The sequence below is a fragment of the Pempheris klunzingeri genome, chromosome 3 (genome assembly GCF_042242105.1).
Source record: "Pempheris klunzingeri isolate RE-2024b chromosome 3, fPemKlu1.hap1, whole genome shotgun sequence".
Taxonomy (NCBI): domain Eukaryota; kingdom Metazoa; phylum Chordata; class Actinopteri; order Acropomatiformes; family Pempheridae; genus Pempheris; species Pempheris klunzingeri.
In genome coordinates, this window is record NC_092014.1 from 19,865,975 (window position 1) to 19,893,161 (window position 27,187).

General features: G+C 40.5%; 1 protein-coding gene across 1 annotated transcript in view; it reads right to left on the reverse strand.

Moving 5' to 3' along the window:
* Nucleotides 1–27,187, reverse strand: part of rbm20 (RNA binding motif protein 20) — a 43,536-nt gene that overhangs the window by 5,519 nt on the left and 10,830 nt on the right. Inside the window, exons 2-11 of the mRNA XM_070827686.1 lie at nucleotides 11,128–12,166; nucleotides 10,559–10,623; nucleotides 10,113–10,222; nucleotides 8,900–9,000; nucleotides 3,064–3,210; nucleotides 2,189–2,320; nucleotides 2,022–2,101; nucleotides 1,091–1,835; nucleotides 922–1,008; nucleotides 180–762 (exon numbers count right to left, since the gene is read on the reverse strand). Of these exons, the coding sequence (XP_070683787.1) occupies nucleotides 180–762; nucleotides 922–1,008; nucleotides 1,091–1,835; nucleotides 2,022–2,101; nucleotides 2,189–2,320; nucleotides 3,064–3,210; nucleotides 8,900–9,000; nucleotides 10,113–10,222; nucleotides 10,559–10,623; nucleotides 11,128–12,166 (3,089 nt within the window). The remainder of the gene's footprint in view (nucleotides 1–179; nucleotides 763–921; nucleotides 1,009–1,090; nucleotides 1,836–2,021; nucleotides 2,102–2,188; nucleotides 2,321–3,063; nucleotides 3,211–8,899; nucleotides 9,001–10,112; nucleotides 10,223–10,558; nucleotides 10,624–11,127; nucleotides 12,167–27,187) is intronic.

Sequence of the window (27,187 nt, forward strand, 5' to 3'; positions counted from 1 at the left end):
GAAAAGTATGCTTTTCCTTGGGGAAGAAAAAAGCTGTTTGCAACAATCATTCCTGCAAGCAAAGCTCATATTCTATAGCTGTAATAATAACCAATCTGTCCTTTAACATGCTTAATGTAACTGACACTAGATCTCGTGCCATTCTGCTGCAAGCATCTGATTTCTAATTTGAAAAGTACCTTTTTTAAGACTGTCATCCTTGTGTTGTACCCCATTATTGATTGTTTCTATGACCTGTCCTATTTCCAGGGTTTTGCTGTCCACTGATACAGAAATGTGATTCTCTATTGGCTCTTCTGATGGCCCACTTGTGGATACTTTATCCTCTAAACACGTCTCATCCAGTGCAGCCTTGAACTCCTCATTGGGGAAGTCACTAATGTTACTAGTTGGTATCTCAGGAGTCACTGGACTGAGTTTGTGGTCTTCAGGACTTGTTTTTGTTAAAACATTCCCTGTTTTCTCAGTTACAGAGGTGTCTGCCTGGGCTCCAGCATCCTCACAGAGCTTCTCCTGGTTAGACTTTTCGTCAGATGTCTTCTGCGCATCCAAGGACGAGGAGATGGGTGGTAATGCGTGCTCCTCCACTGCTTCATCCTCTTTAGACTCTTTGGGGCAGGATGCATTTTCCAGCTCAGGAAGGTCCGGCTCAATAATGGAATCATCTTCTCCTCCCACTTCATCTACGGTAACCAGTTCCTCCATGTTCTTAGGATACCAACACTCCTCATCAGTGTCGTCCCCACTTTCCCACTCCTTCACCTTAGAAAATGGGTCAAGAAAAGAGCCGTTAATACTCTATTCCAGCTACAGTCGCAGTTATGTACAGCTTCAAATAGGGTACCAACACCTTTACAGTTAGCCTGGTAAATAAAGGCCTGAAGGAGTGAGTGTGTAATACACATCTAAATGCTTACTTACAGTATCTCTATCTTTACTACATTCAGTCGTCTCTTTTGGTTTATTGCTTCGCTGAGGTGACACCGATTTTTCTTTTGACTGGTGATCCTGGGAAAAGACATGACTCAGCAGTTACAAGGGTGTGCCGCATAAAACAGGTATACAATAATTTTGTAAAAAAGTTACTCACAGTGATTTCAGTAGCATTGTCTCTCTCGTGCCTTTCCGCAGCGGTGTGCCTCCTGCTTGACTTTTTACTCCTGCCCCTGCCAGGTGAACCCTGCCTCTTGTCTTCTACTGTTCTGCGAAGTGGCTCCTCCGTCATCTCAAACTCAGAATACCTCGCTCTACTGTGGTAGTCACCACCATCCCTCCTTTTTGGCTTCACGTCATGCCTTTGGTACGGAGGTCTGGGCGGCTTGTCTGACTTGTACATTTGTTCCTTCATGTAGAAGTCGTCCTCCATGTTCCTGTAGGAGTTGAAAGACATGCCTTGAGGGCTGCCTCGTGGGTGCCAGTCTCTGTTGCCCCTCATCCCTTCACCTCCTCCTCCCCCTCCCCCTCCCCCTCCTCCTCCTCCTCCTCCACCTCCTCCTCCTCGCTCATCTGCAGATCTTGAATTGATATGATCCAGGGTTTTCTGGTAAGCCTTCCGACGGTCAGCTGCCCGTCCATTAGGCCGTTCGTCATCCGCGCTGCTCCCGTTTCTCCATGGGTCATCTCTCTCCCTCTCGTCCTCAGCCCTTCTCAAGTGTGACGACCAATCCCAGGAGCCCCGGCGGGGGCCCAGGCCATTGCTGCCTCTCTCTGGACCCCTGCATGATGCCCCCTGGGGGCTGTGGGCTGAGCTGCACGATGTAAAACTGGGGCTGTGGGAATGAGGACTCAGAGAACGGCTGATAGGGCTGCGGGAGCGTGCTCTCTCTGGCATGTAGCTGCAGGGAGATGATAGGTAGACACATGGAAAAGTCCTCTAAAGCTGTACTGTGCAGTAGCTTTTTTCAGAAATATCACATATAGATCACACACTTTTAGATGCATTTTTTCCCTCAGTGACTCCAAGAACATGGCCACATTAAACAAGCATTTGAGACTGAAAGGAGAGTGAAATGTTGCCTTACTGTTCCAGTTCTTGCATCTCATCCCTCTCCCGCTGAGAGCTGATATCCTGGATGATTGACTGAACATCTTTACCTGGTTTCTATACAGAAGATAAAATTCAAGTTTAGTCATTGGATAACACACCCTATTGCTGTAAACTGCTGTTTACTTTGTTCCTAAGTCTTACCTTGAGCTGCAGCTCCTTGTACCTCTTTGACATCCGTATGAGAAGTTTCTGATTGTTAATCATAGCTGGAGTAAGTTGGTAGTATTGAACCATGGCCTGAGCTGCTTCAACGTACGCCATCTCCAGAAATGCCTGGGAGAACATAAAGTTGCTGTAAACAATAATCCCCTTCTGACAGTTATATGGTCTTTCTTGCGGGAGATCGGCGCAAACATATTCCACATCTCAGATGTCAGACTGGATGTAAGCAAATCTTTGAAAATCATCATCACAAGGTATCACCTTTCATTACCGTAGTAAATCAGCACAACAGTTGCTTTGGAAACCAATACAAGGATTTTAATACGATTGCTTTAAATTTGATAGCAGTGATATTAATGTTGCAGTTCAGCTATGATAACTGACACCTGGGAACCTGAGAGAGCTGTCATGTCCTGGTAGTTAAACAGCCAGTAAGTTATGACAAAGAGCATGATATACACAGCTAAAAATGTACTGTGGTGATCTTCCAAGTGAAGTAATCACAGGTTCAACACCCTCTGTGCAAGCATGCACAGAGGGTAAGATGGTTTTGAGTTTGAACAAGAAGATGACTGTGACCCTGAACTCTACATGGTGTCCAGGGTGTACTCCGCGTTTTGCACAACATCAGCTGGCTCAAGCCCTCCTGCGATCCTTAAGGTAAACAGTATAGACAATAGATGGATGGATGGTTAACCTTCTTGTACTAAAATGCACAATATATGTTGCTCTGAATAGGCGTGTCAGCCGAGCACCAAAAAAAATATCTATAATTTTATGATAAACAACCAACAATAAAATATTTATTGATTAATATGAATAATAAATAATTGGCAGATAATAACGAATTGTACCTGGTGGGTGGAGCGCATGAGGATGTAGTTGGTGACTTTGCCAAAGGGTAGCCCCAGGTTGATGACATCATTCTCTGTACAGCTGCCTTCAGGGAGGTTGCAGATGTGAACGACTCGTCCTGCAGTGGCCTTTCTGGGTGGAAATGGCTGCATAATCAACATAATCAAAAAAATTGTTGCCATGACTATCGTTTTAAATATCTGATCAGAGGGGAAAATCTGTTGAACACCTGAAAACTGGGTCAACAACCTTTATACCGGCATACCAGTATTTAAACATTCAAAATCAAAGTAACTTCTACTGGATTGCAATGACATTAACAACATGATCTTTTAACAATGTTTGTAGCACATCAGAGTCAATCATAATGTAGGGAACTAGTCTGTCTAACATCAACGTAACACTATCACACAGGATATCATGTTATTTTCCCTTCTTGATAGAGACTGTTGCGTCTATTAATAGTTCCCTGGCAGTAGAGCAGCAGTGATAATGAAAGTTTTCTTGTTTGGATTTAGACACTTGTCAGCTGACTGGCCTCAGACATTTCACACATTTGACACGAATCCCTCCAGACCACCAAGTGTACTGACCTGCATTTCTCAACATCCCATTGTCTTTCCCTCTTTTTAACTTCAAGGAGAGAGGATAAATGAGCACTGAATTACATTTTACTTCATGGAGGCTGTGAGGACACAGTACAGAGGAGGTAAAAGTAATTTGATCTGTCCTGGTTTTAGATGTCTCTGGACTCTGGTTGTTGTGGTTCAGGGGCATGTAAACTAGACTAGTATCCATCATGCATTGTTTACACCCTTTTAAATGTTGTGATGATCTAAATACACCTTTTAGTGGTTGTTTCACCTGTCCCATTGGTTCCCCTGGACAATTTGCCTACTTTATTTTACAACTTTAAAAACACAAACTACCACTTTGTGATTTCATGTGTGTATATCCATCATCAAACTGGCCCGTGGACATACCGTTTGGCACCTCATGTTCTTTTAACATCATTGAGGAAAGCAGCAGTAAATTAAGCTCGTCATATCACGGAGTCTTATTTCTGCAACCATTGTGCTGCAACTGCAGAATTTCCAGTGCCCCTCCTCTTCCTGCCTCTCTGGCTGACGGACCTGATAGACAGTCCCATGTGTGGGACAGACTGGGGTCCTAATTCCACCTCGGACCAGCAGCCGGGGTCTCTGTTTTTACAGGGGGTTTGTTCAGGGAAAATCCAACAGCAACATAAACTTCACACTGGGCCAAACAGCCGTGAAGTGCAGAATGTATAAAGGGGACGAGGAAATTTTTACAATCTCGAAGTCACTTTACTATGCATGTCGAAACATAATCAGAGGCGAGTGTATCAGTGTTGAAAATGTACATGACGCACTGATCCGAAGTAGTACATAAATAACCTTGGTCTGTGTCCCACCAAAAAACCGACTGATAACTTATAAAAGATAGTTAGTAAACTGAGGATTCACACTTTATTTTAAACGGGGACTTTGGGATAACAATACCAATCTTTTATAAATCAATTATTTAGTACTTTTAACAGGGATTGCATTTTAGATTGTAGAAGGGCCATCTTACTGTTGGTAGTACCCCAATCAAGAGATGACCTGAATGAGCTGGATTACTGGATTTCTATGTCACAATTTGAGGGTTTCTGGCCAGCAAGCTCACATCAACGGCTTCAGATGTAAGAGTGATAATTCTATTAACAGCTCTGTGCCAGTGCTGCTTCCACCACCAGAATACATAAAGGTCAATGCAGGTTGGGCTCAATAAACAGATCCAGGAATAGGCTGTTTATGTCCTTGGAATATTAGAGAGAACAAGAGTCTTGCTCACTGCACTCACTAATGTCTGACCTGTAAAATGTTGTCTGTGTCTGACTGCCCAGACAGTTTGACCACTGCATTGATATCACTGTCAGGGTTGGCTCGGGCTTTGAACAGTAGCTGTTTCTGTTAACTGCAAACCATAAGCTCAGCGTTAAGCCATGTAATTGCCAACTCACCAGGAGGCACTACACACACTTCCAGGGGCTCCTGAATGGTGCATTTTACGGATGGGACTAACAACAAAAACAAAACAACATCTCGTCTAAACAACGTCACAGTTTTAGGCTTTGAATCACTCACACAAAACAGATTATGTAATGACATTCACGAGAGTGTGATGCTAAGGTTTTAAAAAACACAACTACAGGAAGAAATACATGAGATGACATACTGTTTATTTTATTTGCCTGGTTAATAATAATGATTGTCAAGAAAATCTTTCAATTGAACTGGGAATTTATCATGATTGAAATGTACCTTGTGTAATTAAACCCCTTCTGTTCATTAGAATTTATTACACTTTTTATTAAAAATGTTACTTTTTAGTTGTGACCCTAAATTAAGCCTAAACAAAACAGTTGTGAAAAAATACAGAAATGTAATATATTTTGTCATAAATCTACTGATCAGACTTTTTGCACCGTGCACTACAGACAACAGTCAACTCAGGTAATGGCTTTAACTGCTACAGTTTGTTCAGCCATTTGCTCTATAGCTGAACACTTCACACTCTCAACACTCTGACCTAAGGGGCGACGGTCAAATGGTGTCAATGATAACAACCATTTCACACAGTGTTTTCCTGTTTTCGCTGACAGCTTGCTGACTGACATCAGCTGGAATCTCTCCTCAGGACGTGTCTGTTTATTGTATCTGTGTAAAGTAGGATCCATGTTGGAGGATACAGGGAGATGGTCAGGCTGGTTTCACAGTTTCTCTCCACGTTCCTCTGCAGAGCAACCGCATGCTGATCTCTCAGATCACTTTACCAGTCTTTCACCAGTCTGAAACTTAACACCGCTGCCTGGGGTGTGACCCGGGGGTCTTAAGGTCTGTGCTCCTAACAGCAGTTAGCTGTAATCCTGTGTTTATCTCTGTTAGAGTTATGTTTTCACATGAAGCTACTGTGTTACTTCAACTTGGGCTGCTGGACACTGCCGTTCAAACTAAGGACTGCTTTGTGTGTGCAAGAATGCACGTGCTTTTGCATATGTGTGTGAGTTTCTGCACATAACTTGTAATAATTGTTGTTGTTCTTAATTTTGATTTAAAAAATCAATTGTGTTCAAATTCAATTTGCTTGATTTCTACAGTGTTTCTACACATTATACTACATGGGTTAACCTTTTAATTCTCATGTCTACATACACAAAAGAATACAACGAATCTAAGTATGTAATAAGTATGTAGTTGTGTGAGTGCTCTCTGTTCAGCAGAAGGCTCTGAAAGCAGCAAAACCCCACCTGTTCTGCTTAGACAGGTGTGTGTTTATAGCAACTAACATTAGCTCCTGTGGCACAGCCTATAAATGTTTTCCCACTGATTCAATAAATCATTTTGTCAATAACCAACCAATGAAGCATAGAAGAAATCGCTGATAGAAAAAGCAGAGTTATGGCCGCATGTTTGAATGGATGAAGTAGTTTTACAGTGGAAGGGATGTGATTTAAATAACATGGCCTCAGAGTTTGGAAGAGACCCCATCAATCCTGCAAGTCTTTGTTCTCGGATCTTAAACTTTCTTTATGGGGCCCAAATTGTCGTGTGTATTCTAATCTTACTCTTCACTTGACAATTTATTTTTTTACGTATAGCATTAAGATGTCTTTTTCCTTTTCCTTATTTTATAAGATAAGATAAGATCAACTTTATTGATCCCGAAGGAAATTACTTTGCCAGAGTACAATACAAAAGTTGAAGCAACAGTACAAAAGTTGAATAATATCTGTATAAATGTGTGTAATATTTATTGACATTTCTGTGAAAATCTCACAATGTCCAAAGATAACAAAAACATCAGGCTGAAATACAGATAAAAGTGTTAATAAAGTGATTTGTGAAGTGAGATATATTGCAGCATCCACCCCTGAAAAATTTTATTTTCTAAAATAAATATACACATTTTAAGATGGCAAAAACTGGATAGCAATAGCTTTAAACCCATGTCAGCATAAATGTTCTGTAAAGCAGTAATATAGAAGAATCAGGTTAAATCTGAAATGTGTTTCAAATGTGTTATACAATAATATATTCATACAACAATACTACAGTATATTATAGCACTGGAATTATGCTTGGTGTTTTGTGTTGTTCACCAAAGAACATACATATCTCTGTGGTAATTACATAGTTTGAATTGTGTCAGATCAGTTTTTCTTTGTGTTGAACAGGACAAGGACATAATGCTGATCCTATCCTGGGCACATTGTGCAGTTCCTGCTCTTCCTCTCTCATCTCCATCACCCTCTCTTTCTTTGACTCTGAGTCTTCTCCCTTTCCAAAGCAGAGCTTCGATTGACAGTCTTAACATTTTTTGTCTGTCTCAGTGAACAGAGTAAACACTGGGTGAATTGATGTTTATATGTAAATGCTACTTGACTCCGTGTGGATAATCTTGCTATGAAAACAAAAATATATAGACTAATCGATCATTTTAGCATGGGTTTCAACCCTTTGCACAAACTGAGCTGAGAGAAAAGTATGCCAGTGCGTTCTTCGCTCATTATGTATATGTTAGACAACAGCTGCTCTTTTTTAACCCTTGTCAAGAACCAGCACTTTTGAAGAGGCAAAGTGCATGAACGGCATCAAGCTGTCACAGACAAGGGTCAATTAATGAATGAATTAATTAATTAATTACAATACGTAATTCGTACAATGCATCATCTTTGCACCATCCACTGTAATCCAAGTGTTAAATTTGAGTATGTTTACAAATTGTAGGGCCAATAAATAAAATTGACATGAAAAACGAGAAGCTTCATACTTAATTAAGTTAATTATGCTGTTATCTATACAATATGGATAAAGCTATCTGGATGAATGTCCCTTTAATTTTCTGTTGCTGTATTACTATCTATAGATGTACCGTGTCATGCAAGTGTCACTGCAGCAGCAGCTCCTCAGCAGCATATTTAAGAATATTATCAAAGAATATTTACAAATGTACAAACAAGAACTTTTATTAAGTTCTGCAGTTACGGTACGTGTGTGATGTAGTTGGAGCAGTAGTAGGGCCCGTGCTAAGCTTAGGAAGACAGCTGCTTTTGCTAAGATGAAACTTTTTCTGTTCTGAATTTGTAAATGTGTGTCACCCTCCCCAAAATGGAACCAATGAGTCATTTAATGTATAAACATAGCATGCACGGTAATATCACAAAGTATGAATAATTTCACAAAAGTCCATTGCTTTACAACATCTTCCTCAATCCAAAGGCCATTCTGTTATGTATCCCTATTGTTCTGCTTAAATTGTACCCACAGGCTGGATGTTAATTAAGTGGTGAAATAACAAAATATGGAAAATCTCAACACAGAATTTCTAGCCAACACTGTAATAGCCTGGTTATCCAGTTGAGTGGAAACGAGTTATAAAGCCCAGACAAAGCCTGTTTGTGGGCCCCAGCAGCTGTCAACAAGGGGATCTGGGTCCATTCATTACGCAAAACGTTCATTGCGCTACTTACACACTTTTTCCAGAGCCACCAAATGTTAAAATGCAATGTACAGAAAAAAATGCAGTGGTTGATGTAATTATAAATACAATGTAACAACTTGTCGTTCTATCAGGACTCTGCACCAAGGAACACCAAGGAAAACTGACCAGTGCCCTTCGAGTCCACTATTGAGGGAGTGATTAATATGAGTCAAATATTAATAATTCTATGAAGCCTGTCACAAAATTTGACTCATATGTCGAGGGCAAACTCTAATAAACAATAAACTCTGATAATCCTGAGAAAAAAAATCCATACATTTGTCTGACCTTTGACTCTTGCGGGTGTGAGGCAAATCCTGTGTCTGACATGGGATAAGTCTTCATGGCTGCAGCTGGCAAGTAAGATGTATTTGCTCCTGAGGATACATCTGTGGAAACAATTTGAAAATTGTTGAAATTTGGATTTTAAATTATCCTCATACAGTGGATCAAGTGAGGAAAAAGTTACATCTGATGTCTTCATAGCAAGTCATTCAAAATTTTCATTCACAATTCTCTCTTTTTTTGTTACTTTGTTGTGTAATTACGGAAATGGAAACCACTAAGGTAGAATAATAAAGCTCAAAACATGCATCAGTACTAAGAACAGAAACACCTCTGGGAAGTGTGGTGATACTCTGCTGCAATATCAAAATACCCTCAGGTCCTCAGTTATACTCTATGGGGTTTAAAACACACAGTTCTAAGTTGAAAACTCCTTTTTATGGAAATTTCGGGGTACCTCTATAATATACATCTAATTGTTAAATCAAGGCTTATTCACAGTCTGAGGACGAGGTTTAAACTAAACCTTAATTAGTTGAATGGGCAGTAATTATACTAACATGACTTCACTACAATGGCCCATGGTGCCTACTACACCATCGGTGTCATGGGTAGCTTAGAAAAAAACACAGTTTTTCCTTCTTATTTACAGCCATTGTTCACCAAAATTTCACAAAATAATTAACAGAAAAAAGAAGAATCAACAATAAGTTACTGGTTGTAACCATAGTTCTCAGAGTGAAGAGACTATCTTCCAGACTTGAGGCTGCTTAAAGACAGCCACCCACGAGTGGTCTGACTTAAAGTAATTATACATAAGGGTTACATATAGATACATATAGATGTTGGGTGGACAGATACTATCAATTTGTTTCTGTGTAGAGCACTACACTAGAGTCTCATCAGCTTTTTGGTTTCGCTGTCATTAACATGTGAACCAAAAGTTAGAAACAAGTACAAATAAGGGTTTGGGTTACTGTTGTGGTCCACCATATGATGGACTTCAAAAGAATTTATTCTACCAGCATATATCAATGTATCAAAATACACCGTGTCGAGTTATAAAAAACGTGTTGCCTCATACCCTCACATAACTCTAAAAATACTCCTTGACCTCCATCTATCACTCTGTTTCACAAATTCCTGCGATTAGAAAACACGACTCTAACCTCACCAGCAAACAGGGACACTTTGGGTGACCACTGGGTGATCCTACCTTGACTTGCAGCAGAGTAGACCATGGAATTTGTCCCTCCGGTGTTCAGTCCTCCATCAGAGGGCCTGCCGACAGCGTAGTGAACAGCTCCAGCTGATACCACAGTGGAGCTGCAACAATCATAGAAGGCTGATTTTAGCTGCCTCTCCCCTGCCTTGCTCACTCATATCTTGTGACAGAGCTCATATTCATAGAAAGATTAAGACAGCTGTACCCGGAGTAAGGAAAAGGAAAACAAAATGCTTCCAACACTCAAGAGAGATATTTCCTCTGAACTCAGTATAGTGCAAAAGCTAAAAAATCACATGTAAACACAGCTGGTTGGTCAAGGACAATAAGAAATGCAAACCTCATTATTATTATTCTGGAAAATCATCAGAAAATAGGAGACAATGGCTTTATGAACATTGTAAATTGTTACTCAGTAGAAATTGCAAATAACTCACCTTTCGTTTGTGTACAATGTTCGGTTCTGCAGGTGTAGTTTTCCCTTCACGTGCTGGTCCCAGTCCTACAAACACATGCAGACACCATCCAAACATAGACTCAAACAACTTTGACACCCTGGAAGATCACTGCTTGCCCTCCCATGGTAACTCTGACATACCTATTGTATAAGCTCATGGCTGAGTGCAATTAAAGAGATATCGTCATAGATTAGTTAGTTAGTTCGTGGCTGCCCATAAATTCAAAACATTTAGCTACAGTATATCAGATACAGAAGTTTCCATTTCCTCATCCACAACCAGGCCATTAACAAATTTTAGGGTTCGGAATGAGCATCAAACGACCTCCTATTTTATTTGAAAACAAGCTGCTTGAGGACTGGATTGCTCGCTCGTTCAACTCGCCATTGAGTACTTTTGATTAAGATGTGTGTGAAAAATGTTGCAGGCACATTTGCCGGTGAAGAACTTTAGTTTAACTTCAGGTGTTCAAATTCTATTGACAAAACAAGCAACTCCTCCTACAGTTACATGCATGCATTTATATTGTGAGTGATCAGTTGACGCACCTTGAGGTTGTAGACCTTCTTGTCACAGATGCTACACTGGTGTGGCAGTTGAGTGGGTGTGACTGCGTGGTAATCATTGACTTGGTATGGCTGAAGTGTCCTGGTACCAGAAGATAGGGTTTCCTCACTTCCATGCTGGTAGCCCCCAAACCCGTGTGTTCCACTTGAAGCAAAAGAGGAAACCCCACTACTGGGATTAAACTTGGGGTCAGGGGTCGGCTCCTCTGGGTTATACAGTTCCGTTCTTGACCGAATCGACTGCCCAGCTGCTGTCCACACACTGGCAGCATTAGAAACTATATCCACCTTTCCAGTGTGACTCAAGTTAGCGGGGCCTTTCCATTGATCCTTAAGTCCAGTGGAGTTATAAACATTGGTGTTCTGCTCATTGACACTAAACCCAGCTTGTTGCCCCAGCATATCATGCCCAAAGAAATCTCTCTGAAAACCAACACTGTTCATGTTTTTCGCCTGAGTGTTAATCACTGAGTACTGTCCATCACCAGCAGTGGCTGATGCTGCAGATGTCCCCCCACCTAAGTTGTACTGAAGACGCCTGTCGGTATCAGAAGGGTAAGTTGACCCTGACTTTTTACCATATTCCGCAACCTGTTGGGCCACTGCGCCCCCACCACCAGGAAGGTTCAGTCTCACATTCCCTGGGTTTTGGTTAAATCCTCCACCCACAAAGGCCCCCAAGGCATTTGAAGAGGGAAAACCTAGCACCCCTGTGGGGAAGGCACCCTGAGGATTCCCAACCATAGCTGAAGTCCGTAGCTGATTGAACAAGGGTTGGGACATGGCGACATTGGAAAGAACCTGATTGAGAACAGTGGCGGCAGTGGCTGTATTGCCCTCTTGAGCCAGTTTGAGGCGGTGGAGGGTAAGCTGGGCCTGGAGCTGAGCGAGCTGGAGGCTGGCTGGGGTCAGGACGAGCTGCTGGTTCTGCTGCTGTGGCCCTGCCTGCACACCGCCTGGAAGCTGGCCCCCCACCTGGACACTCTTCTTACTGGTGCTGTCCACAGGCACTGCACTGATGCTATTGAAAAAGAAAAAACATACCATACACATACCTCAGGAATCAGGACAATTTAGACATTTTAAACAGAGATTACATACACTTAATATTGTGTGAATGAGTGGAAGGTGGTTCATTTTTCAACAACTAGGATGGAAGACTGCTTTTGGCTGGTGACCAGTCCAGGGTGTACCCACCTCTTGCCCACTGCCATACAAAGACCATTTTTGCAGAAGTGGAAAGGGTTAATGAACATTCATATGAGGCTCTGCAGACCAGCAACGACCAGCCAGCTATGTTTCATTAGCTACTTTCATTAACCACTAACCTAACCCTATTCTTGTTGACACCACACCTGTTAGAAAGTTTCAACTCTCCACACAGTTATGTCCCTCACAGCTAGCATCAGCAAACAAGGCGAATCTTAAAGTGATCAACCAGCAGATTGCCAGCAGTTGAGCACAGCCATCAGCTGGCTGTCAGTGCTGCCGGATTTAGGATAAACTTAAGAAAATAATCAGTGCCAAGAGGTATTACACAGCAGTTTGTTCCTGAGGAAGTTGCTCTTTAACCGAACAATGTCTTCGTTCATGATCAGTAAATGCATTTTAATTTGACTCTATGGCTAATGAAAGTAGCCAGAGAAGATTTGACTTGAAATGCAACCAGAAATCTTAAATTTCATAACACCGTAATCTCCTGTGTTCTAATGTCTAATGTCAATGTAAAGTGGTGAAAACATTCTAAATATGGCGTACATGTAAACTGATGTTGATTTTTCCTGCTGACAACGGTACATTGCTTAGCGTCTTTGCTGAGGCTCCTGTCTGCTCCTCTGAACTGGGGGCATGCTGACCACAGGCTACCGTAAATAATACACAGACTAGGGATACGTACCTCATACACCCCACTCCAAGGTTGAGGACATTTCAATTCAGCTAGATAACATGAGATGATATAACAAGAACCATTGTAGAGGCTTTGCTATCTTTTGTAGTTCAAGCATCATTTCGACAACTTTGCACCAAAATGTGGAAAATTATGGATCTGACCTTCCACAGAGAGGTCACAGCACCTCAACCACAGACTGGGTGGTGTGACATACATTTTCAATTTCTTGAATACTTAAGAATTATTGGAGTAAAAGAGGGGCGGCTGTATAGAGCACTGTTCAAATATCGAAAGCTGAGCTACCCAAGTGTCTATTTGCCTACTGCAATACTGTACCATACACCCGCTTCCTATGACATGAACTGCTGTAATAGAACCACTTAGAACCACATCGGCGACTGGTGCTGTGACCCTGTTTGACTGGTTTGTCCTTTCAATTTTTGATGAATGCTCTCACATGCTGTCTAAACTTAGTCTGCTCAACTATTCATCACTTCATCTATGTTAAGCACCTGGTACTGCCCTATCTAGCCACTGCTCCAACCAATCCTGCTGAAAGGTGAGAGACCAATCAGATTAGGCATAACAAAATTGTTTTGGATGAGGATTTGTCAGCCATGGCGGTTTGCACGAAGAGACATTGATGTACTGCAATTATGGTTATTTGTGATCATGTTTATGCAGATACTTGTGCTGCATATGTGGAGAGATGGATTTTTAACACAGGTTATGGTTGTCTTTCTTAAATATAAATAAGTTCAAAAGACATTTTTCAAATATGAATTTATGCAACTGAATCTTGTGGAGGATTATCGCCTCTTGGTCTATCTTCCTTCTAGCTTCTGTAGCGATGATACGGTCTTGCACCTACATTGCCACATCATAAACTCATCATATCACTCATAGTCCCACTAAGCTATGAACTATCCTCATGTAGACATATGGTCCTGAAATCACATGTAAAACAATGTAGGTTTGTTGAGCAGTTTGAGATGACTGAAAAACCTAAATACTGTGACTGATATCTAATAATTACATATATTAGGTAGGTTTTTAAGGTGCAATTATAGCTTCACTATGTGGTGTAAGTACTGACTAATAATAATGGTAAATAATAATAGTGTGTCAAAGCAATTCTACAGCCAAATACTCCTGATCATGATCAATATTTCTTTAATTTCGACATTTACTTGTCATACTCTATATTATGGCTTAGTATCACAGCACTGACTGGCAGTCGGACTGACTTGGCAGAAGTGTGACTTCACATAAAAAGATAATTTTGAATCACGCTGGATTAAATTCTAACCAGAATTCCAACCTAATAACAATACTCTAATATATAAGGGAAACAGTAGATATTAAATCCACTGAAGCTACGATTTTCATATAAAATTATGCCTTGTAACTTTTAATATTGTAAAACACTGTTTAACGTTTTATCACTTTCACCTACTGTTGCCCCATCAGCTTCAAACGTAGTAGACAACATTGCAACACAGATGAAAACCTAATTCAATCACTAAAGGTATGACTGAGAAAAAAAAATTAAACAATGAAACAAACATTAAAATACATTTTCATTGTTTGTATTTAAAACATTTGTTGGGTACTGAACTCAAGTCAAAAACATCTGATAGACGTTTTAGACTAAAAAAATTGCTAAAACTGTATCAACTTCTCTCTATAAAACACTTTGTTCAGAAAAGTTTTATAAAACAAAGTTTTCCAAATCCAAAACCAATTGCTGCCAAAATTATGTACATTAAGTTATAGAACTGCATGCTTCTTTTTACATAGTTTAAGTTTTATTTTGATACATAAAATTGCAAAAACAGTTTTATACTCGTGCAAAACCACATAGCACTGTCTAAAATGGACTTACACATATAATTGTGACAACTGACTCACTTTGGATAATTGACAGGTCCCAGTTTCACTGCCGATTGTACATACTCTTAAGTGAGGAAGCATGCTGATGGAGAGATACACTTACACCATTCCAGCTCATGACTCAAGGCTATAAATACTAGAGTTGCCCCCTGCCATCCAGACACACAGCGTCCTTAATAGACTAATATGGACTCTTGGGCCACTGGCACAGTGTGCTAGACACTTCAGACCAATCTTGTGATGAAGACAGGGAATATAGATGACAAATAAATTGAAACCAGGTGTAGAGGGGAGGGTTTAAAGGGGAAACACAGGATATTCTGTAAATAAGGATGACAAAAGAGAAAAGCTTCGTAATGAAAACATGAAGACAATTAACCTCACAAGGTCTCACTGTGACTTAATGGTCTTATTTTGAAATAGTCCACACAGCCGCACTTCTAGGAGACGCCTTTACTACAACTGTTTAAGTTGAACAGTCTGTTTAAGAGTACAAATTCCCATTATTTTCAGTCCCACTACACCCTTCATTGTTGCATCACAAACAGAGCACTGTTGCAAATACTTATCAAGTACAGGATCAGAATATAGTACACACAGCAAATTTCTCGCTGTCATTTTTTTTTTTTTTTAACCCTTCTTGTTTTTTAAATGTATTGTTCAAATGTGATGCCAGTGTGTTTTTCATGGGTTACTGCTGTCCTGCTCTTCAGGACTGTGTCTTTGGAAGCCAAAACAGGCCTCTGACAGTCAGAGCTATGTCACAGCTGAGCTTCTTCGCCAACATAGATTAGCTCAGTCTCGAGAATAGCTTCATGTAGTCATTTAAAAACTTAAAATGTACACGTGTCAAGGTATTTCTGTTGTTTCACAATTAAAAAGTAGAGAAGTAAACAAAGCATAAAGAACAGCTTAAATGCCATATTTGTATCATTCCAGTGAATTAATGACATCACAATTAAACTAGTAGGCTTTGTGTCAATTGTAAGTCGTCTGTAGTGTTTAAAGCATTGTACTTTAGCAGCTCACAATGCTTTAACCTGCGGCTTCTTTCATTTATTTTACCAATTCTGACTCAGAAATGTGGCTCCTGCTGTTGCTAATACCTGCCCACACCACATCTGTTTTCTGGCTTTGACCAGGTTTTATCTACTGAAAGAAGATGGCTTCTGTCATCGGTAGGTTTGCTGATCAGTTTGAGAAAACATACCTTTAATTTAATTGAAGGGCTTTATCAGGCGAATAATCACATGTCATGAAGCTGCGATATGTGAAATTACTGTTATGTATGTAATATTAATTTAGGATTAAAAAAACACAGGTGTAATTAAGATATTACAAGATATTACAACTTGCTACACTCTGGCATCCAAAACACTAAAAGTAACAATTAAATGTGACCATTAACTGGCAACAATTGACAATTATTACAGAAGCCCGTGATTCACTGCTGCTTCAATCAGTTGGCTGAAATAAAAATCATCTGGGATTTAATACGGTCTAAATGACATCAACATCAGTAGCTATTGATGGATAATGGTTTCCTATCACGTATTAAAAGCTTTTAGGGTTCCCAAGTTTCAACTTTAAAGTTAAACATGCATAAATATTGCAAAACATTACAACTAATCTGGAATCTCAACACACATGCCTTGTGGCCAAACACAGTATATGTTTTGATGACACTTTCAGCAAACAGCATCTAATATGTACATTTGTCAGGATAGCTTCAGAGAACAAAAGCATTCTGTTTTTAATTCTACACAACCTTATAAAAAGAAGGAGAAAAAGAAAGAACACGACACACACACTTTGACAAAGGTCAAAGACAGCTCCATAGTCATAACAAAATGCCACATGGGTCCAATCTGTCCACAGAGCCTCATCCGTGGAAGTAACAAATTAGAGGAAGGATTCAAGTCCAGTCCCGCCACAGGACAGCCCTCCACTGAGTCCAATTAGACATCCAACAAAATATCCCACAATGTCCAAACACACTGCAGCTGCACCACATACAGCTATAATTCCTGCATCTGTGTGGATCCCCAACACAGTACAGCTGACATGACTTAACACCACACACACACTGCACTACAACAGGCTCATATGGAAAGGCACACCTGGAGGTACTGAAGAAACACACTAACCTTGGAAAGCCAGGCAGCGGAGGTCCAAGTTACACCCCTGACACTAAACTCTGCACTGCTTCTCTGTAGTGTGACCTCTGCACAGCAGCTGAGACTGACGTGTGCCTCTACCCTCTAACATGACGACTACCGCAAGCACATGTACATTAGCACAACATCACTGCTAGTGGTCTTCACCCTATGTGATTGACGCTGCGTCCCTGTGTTACTAAACACTGGACAGGCAGGGGAGACGCATGTAATGAAAAGTCACAAGTGGTCATGTGTGTGTGTGTGTGTGTGTGTGTGTGTGAGGACGGGGGTAGATCGACACACAGGGAGGAGAGTATTTACAGAGGAGGCCTTGGGGTAAAGCTGCTGCGTCCATAGCGGCAGCCGTTTGGCCCACGTAAAGCCTGATAGAGTCAGCAGTCATGTTCACAGCAGAAGAAGACAGTTGTCAAACTACTGAGCTATTACCACCTAAATCTTGTGTTCTAACATATGTAATGTATTAAATCACAGCTGTGCAAATTGCATATTGTTTAAAAAACACCAAACAGTATGCCTCTCACAGATATAACTCATTTAGTTTATAAGACACCGTGGTTTTGATGGACTCTTTCATGGCAGAGATTTGTATTTTTTCCTGTGTGCCTGGTGATCAACAGACAGGGGGCATAAGGTACAGTGTACTCAATAATAAGAGGGCTTCAAGGAAAGGCTTTTGTAGCTCTGGAGAAGTGTTCCTACTGTACAAGTGGCTTCTTTGGAAAATTCGCTGTGATATAATCAACTATTCCAAAAGGAAAAATGTAGCGGGGAAGAGTTCCTACAAGACTGGAACAAATGTATCGTGATATGCTGGCATTACTCTTCATGAGTTTGAACAACTACAATAAAAAAAAGTTGTCATGAAATTCTATTAACTTGCGGGACATGAACTGTTTAAAACTGATTTTTACTGGTTTTAAGTGAAATATCTCTTCTCGAGTTAATGTGCAGCGCAGGCATTTGCTGTGCTTCTAGAATTTCAGTTCAACTTATAAAGTATCAAGAAGCTGCCTCCCATTGAACTGTGTGCACAAGTTGTTTAACAAATTCAATCCTTAAAATACCCTCAAACAAAAAGGGAATTTTCAGGGTAATTTTAAGAATAATGTTTTACAGTGAAGGCGATCAGCAAGTCAATTGCTGACTTTTCCAAATTAATTACTAAAAATACGTATTTACTATTTTGGTCACATATTCCTATGTTCATAGAAATGTTGAGCAAAATTGAAAATGGTAGCTCAGACCACTGGGTAGAAAATAATTTAAACTACTGTATGCCACACATTAGGCCAAATAAAGCTTTTTTCACTAAACAATCTTTTTCTAATTTCTAACAATAATCATTTTATGAACATATCCAAAGTCGTTTTGACTTGATCAAAAGAAGTAATGAAAATTCTTGAATTATAATTCTAATTGCTAATTATGCTCATTTCTGCTTTCACTGTATGATGCTGCCAGAGGGAGAGCAGCAAGCCTGAAACACACCGACACTGGAACAGCTGCTACTCTAAACCTTATTCTTGCGTTCTTTATGTCCGTCAGTGCTGGCTCTGTGTGAACACATTTAGCATGAATTGTTCATATTTTTTTTTTACATTTTATACTGAAAGAATTTCTTCCGTTTTTATGTGTAGAAAAAATGAGGTTGTTTACTTTTCATGTGAATAGAAATTATTTTCCATTCCATACAATTAAACTACAAAAACATGTTTGTGAAATTTATAATTATTTTCTGCTTCTGTTTTTGATATACAGTATCATTATATGAGGGCAATATTTCGAATTCTCTATCATGTTCCTCACTCCCCAATTGAAGATGGCAATCAAATCAAAATGTTTAATTTCTTTTTCATTCATTTTCATTCATTCTTCTTCTTCTTTTTCTTCTTTTGTTATTCTATGGCATCGTGTTTCTGTCAGCAAAACATCCAGTCTGCTGCGGTCTGTTGCAGACAAAAAAAAACAAAACTTGATATGAACCATGATTAAAAAATCAGTAAACTGAGTCTACAGTTTCATCCATTATAATTATCACTCAATTATTTTTATCTTCCTCTTCCACAAAGCTCCATCTGTAGATTTTTAGCAGCTATAAATGAGCCCGTTACTTAAGCATACAAGCACTCAACTCCCACTGAGGTAACACCCTGACAGATTTACGGTTACTCCATCTGTTAGCATCACACGCCGTTCGCAAAAAGAGAACAAGACGCTTTTTATCCAGAGCCAATACCGTATGCACTACACCACAACATAATATAATAGTAATAATAATAAAAAATAATAACAGTAATAATAATAATAACATTATTATTATTATCATTATCGTCGCCGTCATCATTATTATTAATAACAATAATAATAATATATTTTATTATTATCATAAACCTGGCCAGGTTTTATTCTACCATACACTTAAATATTTTCTATGTGGGTTCACAGGTAATACCATCTCTGCCAATGAGATGGTCTGTCCAATACTGTGTGTGTGTGTGTGACCTTCAATGTAAGATTACAGTTATCACATAATTATGACATCAGGATCCATTTTCAGAACAATATTTCTGAAATTGAGACATATCACATTAAAGCTGAGATCCAACAGACAGACGCAATCAGTAACATGTACAATGAAGAAGAATGATAATAAGAATATTTGGTCATGTTGTTTAGTTTTTTTAGATTCATTTAAAAACAGAACTTTTGAACTTTTGTTTTGTAGCTGAAATGTCTCATGATGCTGGTCGCTCCATTGTAGAGCCGTCCTTATTTGAACAGCAGCTGTACATTCGAGTGGGTGTTGGTGTGGAAGGTTTGGATCCAAAACAGATGATTTACAGCTGTAAATCTCAGACGTATTGCATCACTGATATTTACTGAAAACTATTCAACTCCTTGCTGATTCGACTCCGTGAAGCGACACTTGTGTTTTTGACATTTCATTTTAAATTAATTTATAAATTAATTGAATTGTATTTCAACTTAATTTAATTGATATAAATACATAATTTTTTGTTCATTTATTTTTGTTGTTTAGCAAATCGTCTGTTTCCTGTGTTGTAGAACAGGACACAGTTTATGATTATGGTATTAGGAGGAAAAACACACACAATCACATTCATGCAGCACAGGTGTCTTGTAAAACTTTTTTTCTGTGGCCCACTAGGTGGTGCCACACATCACCACAACTGGCCCCAGGAGGTCTGACAGGGATGTATCAGCCTGCCATATGAGGGCACTGTACTCATTTTTTTCAGCAGGTCCTGTCTCCAGCCTGCTAGAATGGGATCATGATGTTTACATTTGCAGGCAGTGATCCTCATACTATAACTCATAATGTCTCTTTGGTTAGTCGCCGTTGTAATAGGCTTAGAAGATACTTTTTCTAATCCCTTACATGTAGCTGGCTAAAACTTTGCTATACAGCCACACAGACAGAACGATCATTGCAGAAAACAAATGCATGCAGACACATGTACTTCAGAATAGGAGATCATGCAACCCTTACTCTTCCCAATATGGCATAAACAGTTACTGGCATTCCAGAGCCTTAATTTAACTTTTCAACAAATCAGACACGTACCGCGGCCTGCATAGTCAACACATAGCCACCGTCATGCCATGAGAGACGGTTTCATGGGGCGAGGTATGGGTGAGGAAGCAGGGTCAGCTTGCCTTGTTCCACATTTGGCACAGATGCATACGGGGTGGTTCTTGATTTATGGTGCCCTTGCAATGGGTGAAATATCTTGGCCATGGAGACATAAGATCGGGCCCCTCACAACCCACGACGAGACTTTGACTCATACAAGGTTTTCTGAGGATGCTTGTAAAATGGCCCGGATTTATGCTGGGGATCAATCATGGGGTTTTATGAAGTCATATCAAAAGGTAAACTCAAGTTTGTGAGGTAACTAGAATCGCATGTACCCAGCCTTGGCCTATCACTGTCAAATAAGCCTTTAAGTTCACATGCTTGGCATTCAGTCACTGAATCTCATCGCACACAACCTCACAGTAGGCCCATCAGAGACATGCAGCTAAACCATGAGAGGCTTACGCTATAGAAACATTTTTCTCCACTTCTCTCTCACATGCACATGGTAGCCATAGGTGATCTTGTTTCAACCATTAGGACGGCGTAACGTGGGACACCGGGGTCGCACAGAAACATACAGGTCAAAAGGAACCTTCTGACTTGACAGCTGCCTCCCAACTGTGGAACTTTAAGAGCATTCCAACAAATACGTCCTCCAGCAGGAAAACTGCAATTAGTCTTTCCAGCTCTGCTGACAGAGCGCCCACTTGACTGACACCTGTTTAGGTCATTTGCCATGAAATAAAATATCACTGGGAGCGTGATGACAAACCTCTAAAAATCAAAAGAAACAAGGCAACGTCACAGAGCATACAGCCTGGGTTTCTTGTCCGGGCTAAAAAGGTGCACATCATGCACTTTTCTAAAGTAAACCACACGCTTTCAAATGTAAACCATAAATTCTGACACCACCGTTTTTTCTGACAGATTATCAACACTGCTGGCCTATCGAGTGTTCCGTGGTTACTTTTGATGTGAGCGTGCTGACTAGAGCTAAGAAAAGCCCTCCAGTTACCTGGGATCCGCTGACATTGAGTGTCAAACTGGGTGCTGAGAGCTGCGGGCCAGGTGACTGAGTCTCCAAACAGCTTGCTTGGACTTTGGACAGAGTGACATCAGAGGTCCATGTGGCTTGTCAAGAGTTGCTGCCGGCGAAAAAAAAAAAAGGATGGAGACCGCACAGGCTGAGTGGAAAGTCTAAACTTACAGCAGCTATTGCCCCTGTCACAGGAGCCTCAAGTTTGACAAAAAACACCCTTAATCCTTGGGTCAGTCAAACAACTGAAGGAGAGGAAACTACATAAGAGGGACAATTAAAGGAAAATGAGGTAAAAAAAAAAAAAAAAGAAGAAGCAAGAATTTCCTCAGCATGTTAATGTAGTTTAAACCAGATTAGAGAAATATTTGTCAGACTGGGATTCGAGCACAGAAAGCGTCACAAGACTCTGGAGGTGAAGTAATATGAGGAGTGGGGGATGATTGTGTTGGCTTTGACAACTGAGCCAGGCCAGCCATTTTTCCTGCTGCTCTGAAATAGTTATTTATAGCCGCTTCCCTGGTATAGACAGTAAATTTCTTTTTCACTGGCTGCTGCGGTGCTCTCCGGTGTCACGTTAAAACTTATAAATAATAAATGCACTTTTTTGATGCAGTTCCAGCTATGAACACAAAATGACACACTACTTTTCCCACAGGATTACTAATTTGTTCTATTCATGAGGAGCTGCAGGGTACAGTAAGGAACACCTAACTGGAGTCTTCCCCAACCGTGGTCAGCAACATCGGAGCTATATCGGTGTACAAGGTGACGTAGCGATGATTCCCACAGCCCCTCCTTCAGTCTCTCTCTCCTTCCTTTCATCACACCCTCTCTGTCCGTTCTTACCTCACTCCCACTCTCCTGTCCAAAGCAAGCATTGCATTTTGCCATCTGTCACTGCTGTCGTGCTCACAAATACCAATCAAACCCAGCTGCACCGTCGCACTCGCTGACTTCCTGGCCAATAGGGGCACAGCTCCCTTTTCACCTCCCATCACTTAAAATTACTTCATTGCCCTTGAGCAGGACTAAGCCTAGCCTCAGGGTATCCTGCCCTGTTTTTATAATATTGTGTATTCAAGGGGAATTTGTAAAACTTTGAAAAAGCAAAGCAAAAAGTAGCACTGGAGAGTCAAAATAATGTATTGAGAGTAAACAGACCAAGCCAGAAACCTCTGCACCAGGTGGTTGAACATGGCTGCCAAGGGAAACCGTGTGGTTCAAAAGACTGTTCAGCAAACAAAAGATAACAAATAAAAATAACCCTGTTCACTTAGTGTAAAATACACCAAATAAGAGTATGATGTTGAGGCCAAAAATATAACAAACAGTAAGTAAGAAATTCATTTTTCTTTAAATGACCTCTAACGTCCGTCAACAGGCATGGGATATTGGACATTACAGTATGTCCATGTGCCTGGACGAGAGTAAGACGACTTCCAGGGTCGCGTAGATTTACTCACCCCAAGCAATTCTCTTTTTACGGCAAGCATGTGATTGAAAGTGATAGTGAACCAAGGCAAGCATGCTCAGGATTCCCTTCATGAGGGGGCCTGCACAAAATCTGACAGAAAAAAGCAGGAGGAAAAAGGGGAGAGTTTTTAAAATGCATCTTATTATTTGGGTGACAAACACTCCTTCCCCACATTTCTTGTCTCTCTTCACTATCAAATAAGTGCATAAAATGCCACCAAAAAATTCTTAAAAAAAGAAAATGTATCCAATTATTTAAAAAAAACAGGCATATTAATATGTTTACAATATTGTGTCCGGTGTTTGTTTCTGCTAAAATTCCAATACTGGCAACTGTTCAACTAGGAGGGATTCCACCCAAAATGTGTTGAGTGTAGTTTAGTCATCTTTAATTGACAATGAAAATGGATTAATATGGTTGTTTCAAGTGTCTTGAAATGTTGAAATACAGTATCATGCCATTACATTGGCATGATAAATCAACAGGCACACCACAAGGCAAAACAATGACGACAGCCTTGTTCAAAGACAACAGATGGGTTAAACATTTCGGGGGAAAACAGCCAGTCACACACACACACACACACACACACACACACACACACACACACACACACACACACACACTCACGCACACACACGCACATGGCGGACACAATACAGGTCTGACAGTGACAGGGAGGGCCCTGCGGCCATATGTCTCGACATGTCTCATCCCAGGAAGCTCCTGGCATCACAAGCTGCTCTAACAGCCATTAGCAGAAATTACACAAACAATATGTGAGTGAACTCAGCAACTTTTTCCAACAGCTGCTCAGAATTCCCAAAATGTCAAGTGAACAAAAGTGGGAAAAAAGGAAAAAGAGAAAGTTGCCCAGTAAAACCCCAGTGTAAGTGAGAAATCCCCCTCAAAGCCACTGAACAGAATGGGTTGGCTATGCCCTGGAGTAATGACCATCGAGGGATTTCTCTGTGGAGCCCGGTCATTGAAATAAAACAAACTCATAAAATGCGACAATTCATTTTGTGTTTTATCATTTTATGGCTACAAATATACGGTATCAAGATCTAGATTTAGTTTCATGCACGTATAATTCTAAACCAAACAAAAAATTAATCAACATTTTTCCACACAACATCAGAGACTGGGGAAACCAGAGCTACTGGCAGGAGGGGGAAGCACGTCCGATTTGAAGAAAAATGACATGAGAGGATACTGCTTATCTGTTTCGAAAATGCTCATGGATAATATCAGTAGACATTTTGAACACCTGCACAAGACAAGAGACTGCTAGAAAAGCAAGCTGAGATAGAGATGTTTTATCTTCTGCTTACTGTCTGCGAGGGGGAACTGGAAAAATCCACATCGCAGGGAGACAGGAAGGTTACTGCCCTGCTATCTTCACATTGACGGTTCATTGACAGCTGTATCTGAGCTGTTCCAGACCCACACACAAAATCGCGAATGCAATTCTAATTATTTCTCACACCACAGCTTTGCACCACACCAGTTCATGCTTCTCAAAGAAACGTGGAGGGGAGAGAACAGATATCACATCAGCAGTGCAATTACAGCCAATTACTTAATAGCAGCCATCTAGCTATCTCAAAAGGGCGCCTGTGCCCTCCCATCTCCCTGAGGTGCAATTGATTATCTGCGAGGTTAATCGACAGGAAGCTCTTTGGCATGCGTTTTGACCTTGTGCTGACAAACAGAGACCCTCTAGCGGCCCTCCCTCGTCATGCTGGGTATTTTAGGTGGCCCATTAGCATGCCTGATTTCTAATCTTTTCCTCAAACTGCCAGGCATGAGAGCGCCGCTCTTTTCTCTTTCTGTCTAAAGGTTCAGTTTAAAGGTTTTCCACCCTCTCTGTCTTCCCTCTGTCTCCCCCCCCTCGGCCATGTCTCCCTAGACGCACAGAGACATGTCTTCGTCCATCCCCGACACTCCCTGATAACGGTAGTAGTGAGGCTGATAGCAGAAGCCAGGAATAGAGGTTGACGTAAAGCTGTTTCTACCTTGGAGCCAGCACCATGTGTTATCGGTGGAAATGGAAGCTTAAGCATGCAAAGTTAAATGAAAAAATACGTGTTTCTTTTATTATAACAGTTAGCTGGCATCTAGTCTCAAATACAATACAGCTTCTGAGCCTCTTTTTGCAGTATTTACCTCCCGCCACATTTCCAGGTGATCACACATTGTATTAACACTTCAGAGGATGAGCTCTCTCTCTCTCTCTCTCTCTCATGATTGATTTGTAAACAGCCCAATTCTCACAAGTGCATCATACTTATACTTACTTACATACTGATTTTACTAAACGCTTCACCAAAAGCTCAAACAATATGCAATTAGATTCTGTAAACCTCTCCAACGAGGGTTGGACCAATGAATAGGTGTGATCACACCTTCATGGTCATCTAACCCAGTGTGGGTGAGGATACGCATGAGCACAGAAATGCGCATGCATATGGGTGGAGAAAATGAGAGAAAAAGATGATAATGACGTAAAAAGAACAATGTGTTATGGACTGAAAGAGACAGAGAGAGTTACATAACAGCAGTGATTCTTTTACTTTGACTCACTCATTTGCCGTTAACCTTCACGACCAGCTGAAGACCTCAGAACATTTTCAAAAATAATTGCTACCCCCAGCAAAAAAAAAAAAAAGATTTACTCTGAGCCTCAAACTTCTTGTTAACTCAACACAATGATGATGCAAGCCCTGACCTAGTTTCGAAAGTAACTGTTTTCGTGTTATGTAAGGTTGATAGACAGTGCAGTGACTCATTCCAGACCTGCAAACCTTTGCATGACTCACCGCTTCACCCAGAATATTCTAAAGTTTGAGCCCCTGCTGCTCTTCACTTTGAGATGCTCACTGGCACTTAAATTCAAGAAGAGGTTCATCACAGATGAGACTCTTTGAATTGAAAGAGGACTGAACATTAAGGCAGATTTATGCTTCGGCATCATGGTGCAAAGGCATGTAGCGTCACAGATAATACTGCTGGAACCGACCTTTAGCTCTGGCAGGCATGAAAATATTTCAGCTACATTTCTGCCGGAGATGCCTGTTTAAATTTAAAGTAAATTTCCCCGTATGAAAACATGGCCTATCCTGTCACTGAGCCGACTGTCACTGAGTCTAAATGCTCCAGCTAAAAATAAAAATAAAACTTAGTTGCAGAGTCATAGATCTTAATTAATTAAACATAACTTTTAATGCACCTAAAATAAACCAGCGTGGTAGGTTTATGGGGCATCTGTGACTACTGACCAACTGCATGTAACTACATTTTATGACCATATTATTACACAGTGCAGAAACAAATTCTCTGATTTTCCCATATCCCAATTTCTCCCTAAAACCTGAAATCGATTAAACAGTCAACACTCAAAGACGCTAAGCTACAGTTACGGCGATGCTCTCTGAAATTACCTCAGTTTTTGAGTTTGGAAAACATATTCATAAATTACACTGCCGTTAACTCATTAACTATGATGGCACAGAGAGTTTGGCAAAGTGCCATGGTTTTTGATTACGGGAAAAATAATACAAAGTGGGCTTGCTGACAGATTGAGTGGCTCTCAGTGGTGGCAATGTGGTCTCTTGAGAGTCACCCTTCCTATTGCCATCCTGCTCAGACCATTTAAATCTAATCCCTGAATGTAAATCTGCTCTAAAGCTCTGTGGGATCTCACTGGTGGGTGTAAAATCTGCGGCTAAAGTGCAGAATAGCTTCAGGGAAGAGTGGTTAGGTTGTTGTGTAACTGTAGCTGCAGTGTTTCCACAAAACAGAGCTCCTTCATTGCAAAAGTTGCACTCCTAACAGCACCCTGGAGACACAACGTGCAACATAAAACCCTTCTATCACAAAGACATTGTAGATAACATCATCATACAGAAACAACTTAAACTACACAACTCAAATGTATTTATTTATAGAGCCAACGCCGAAC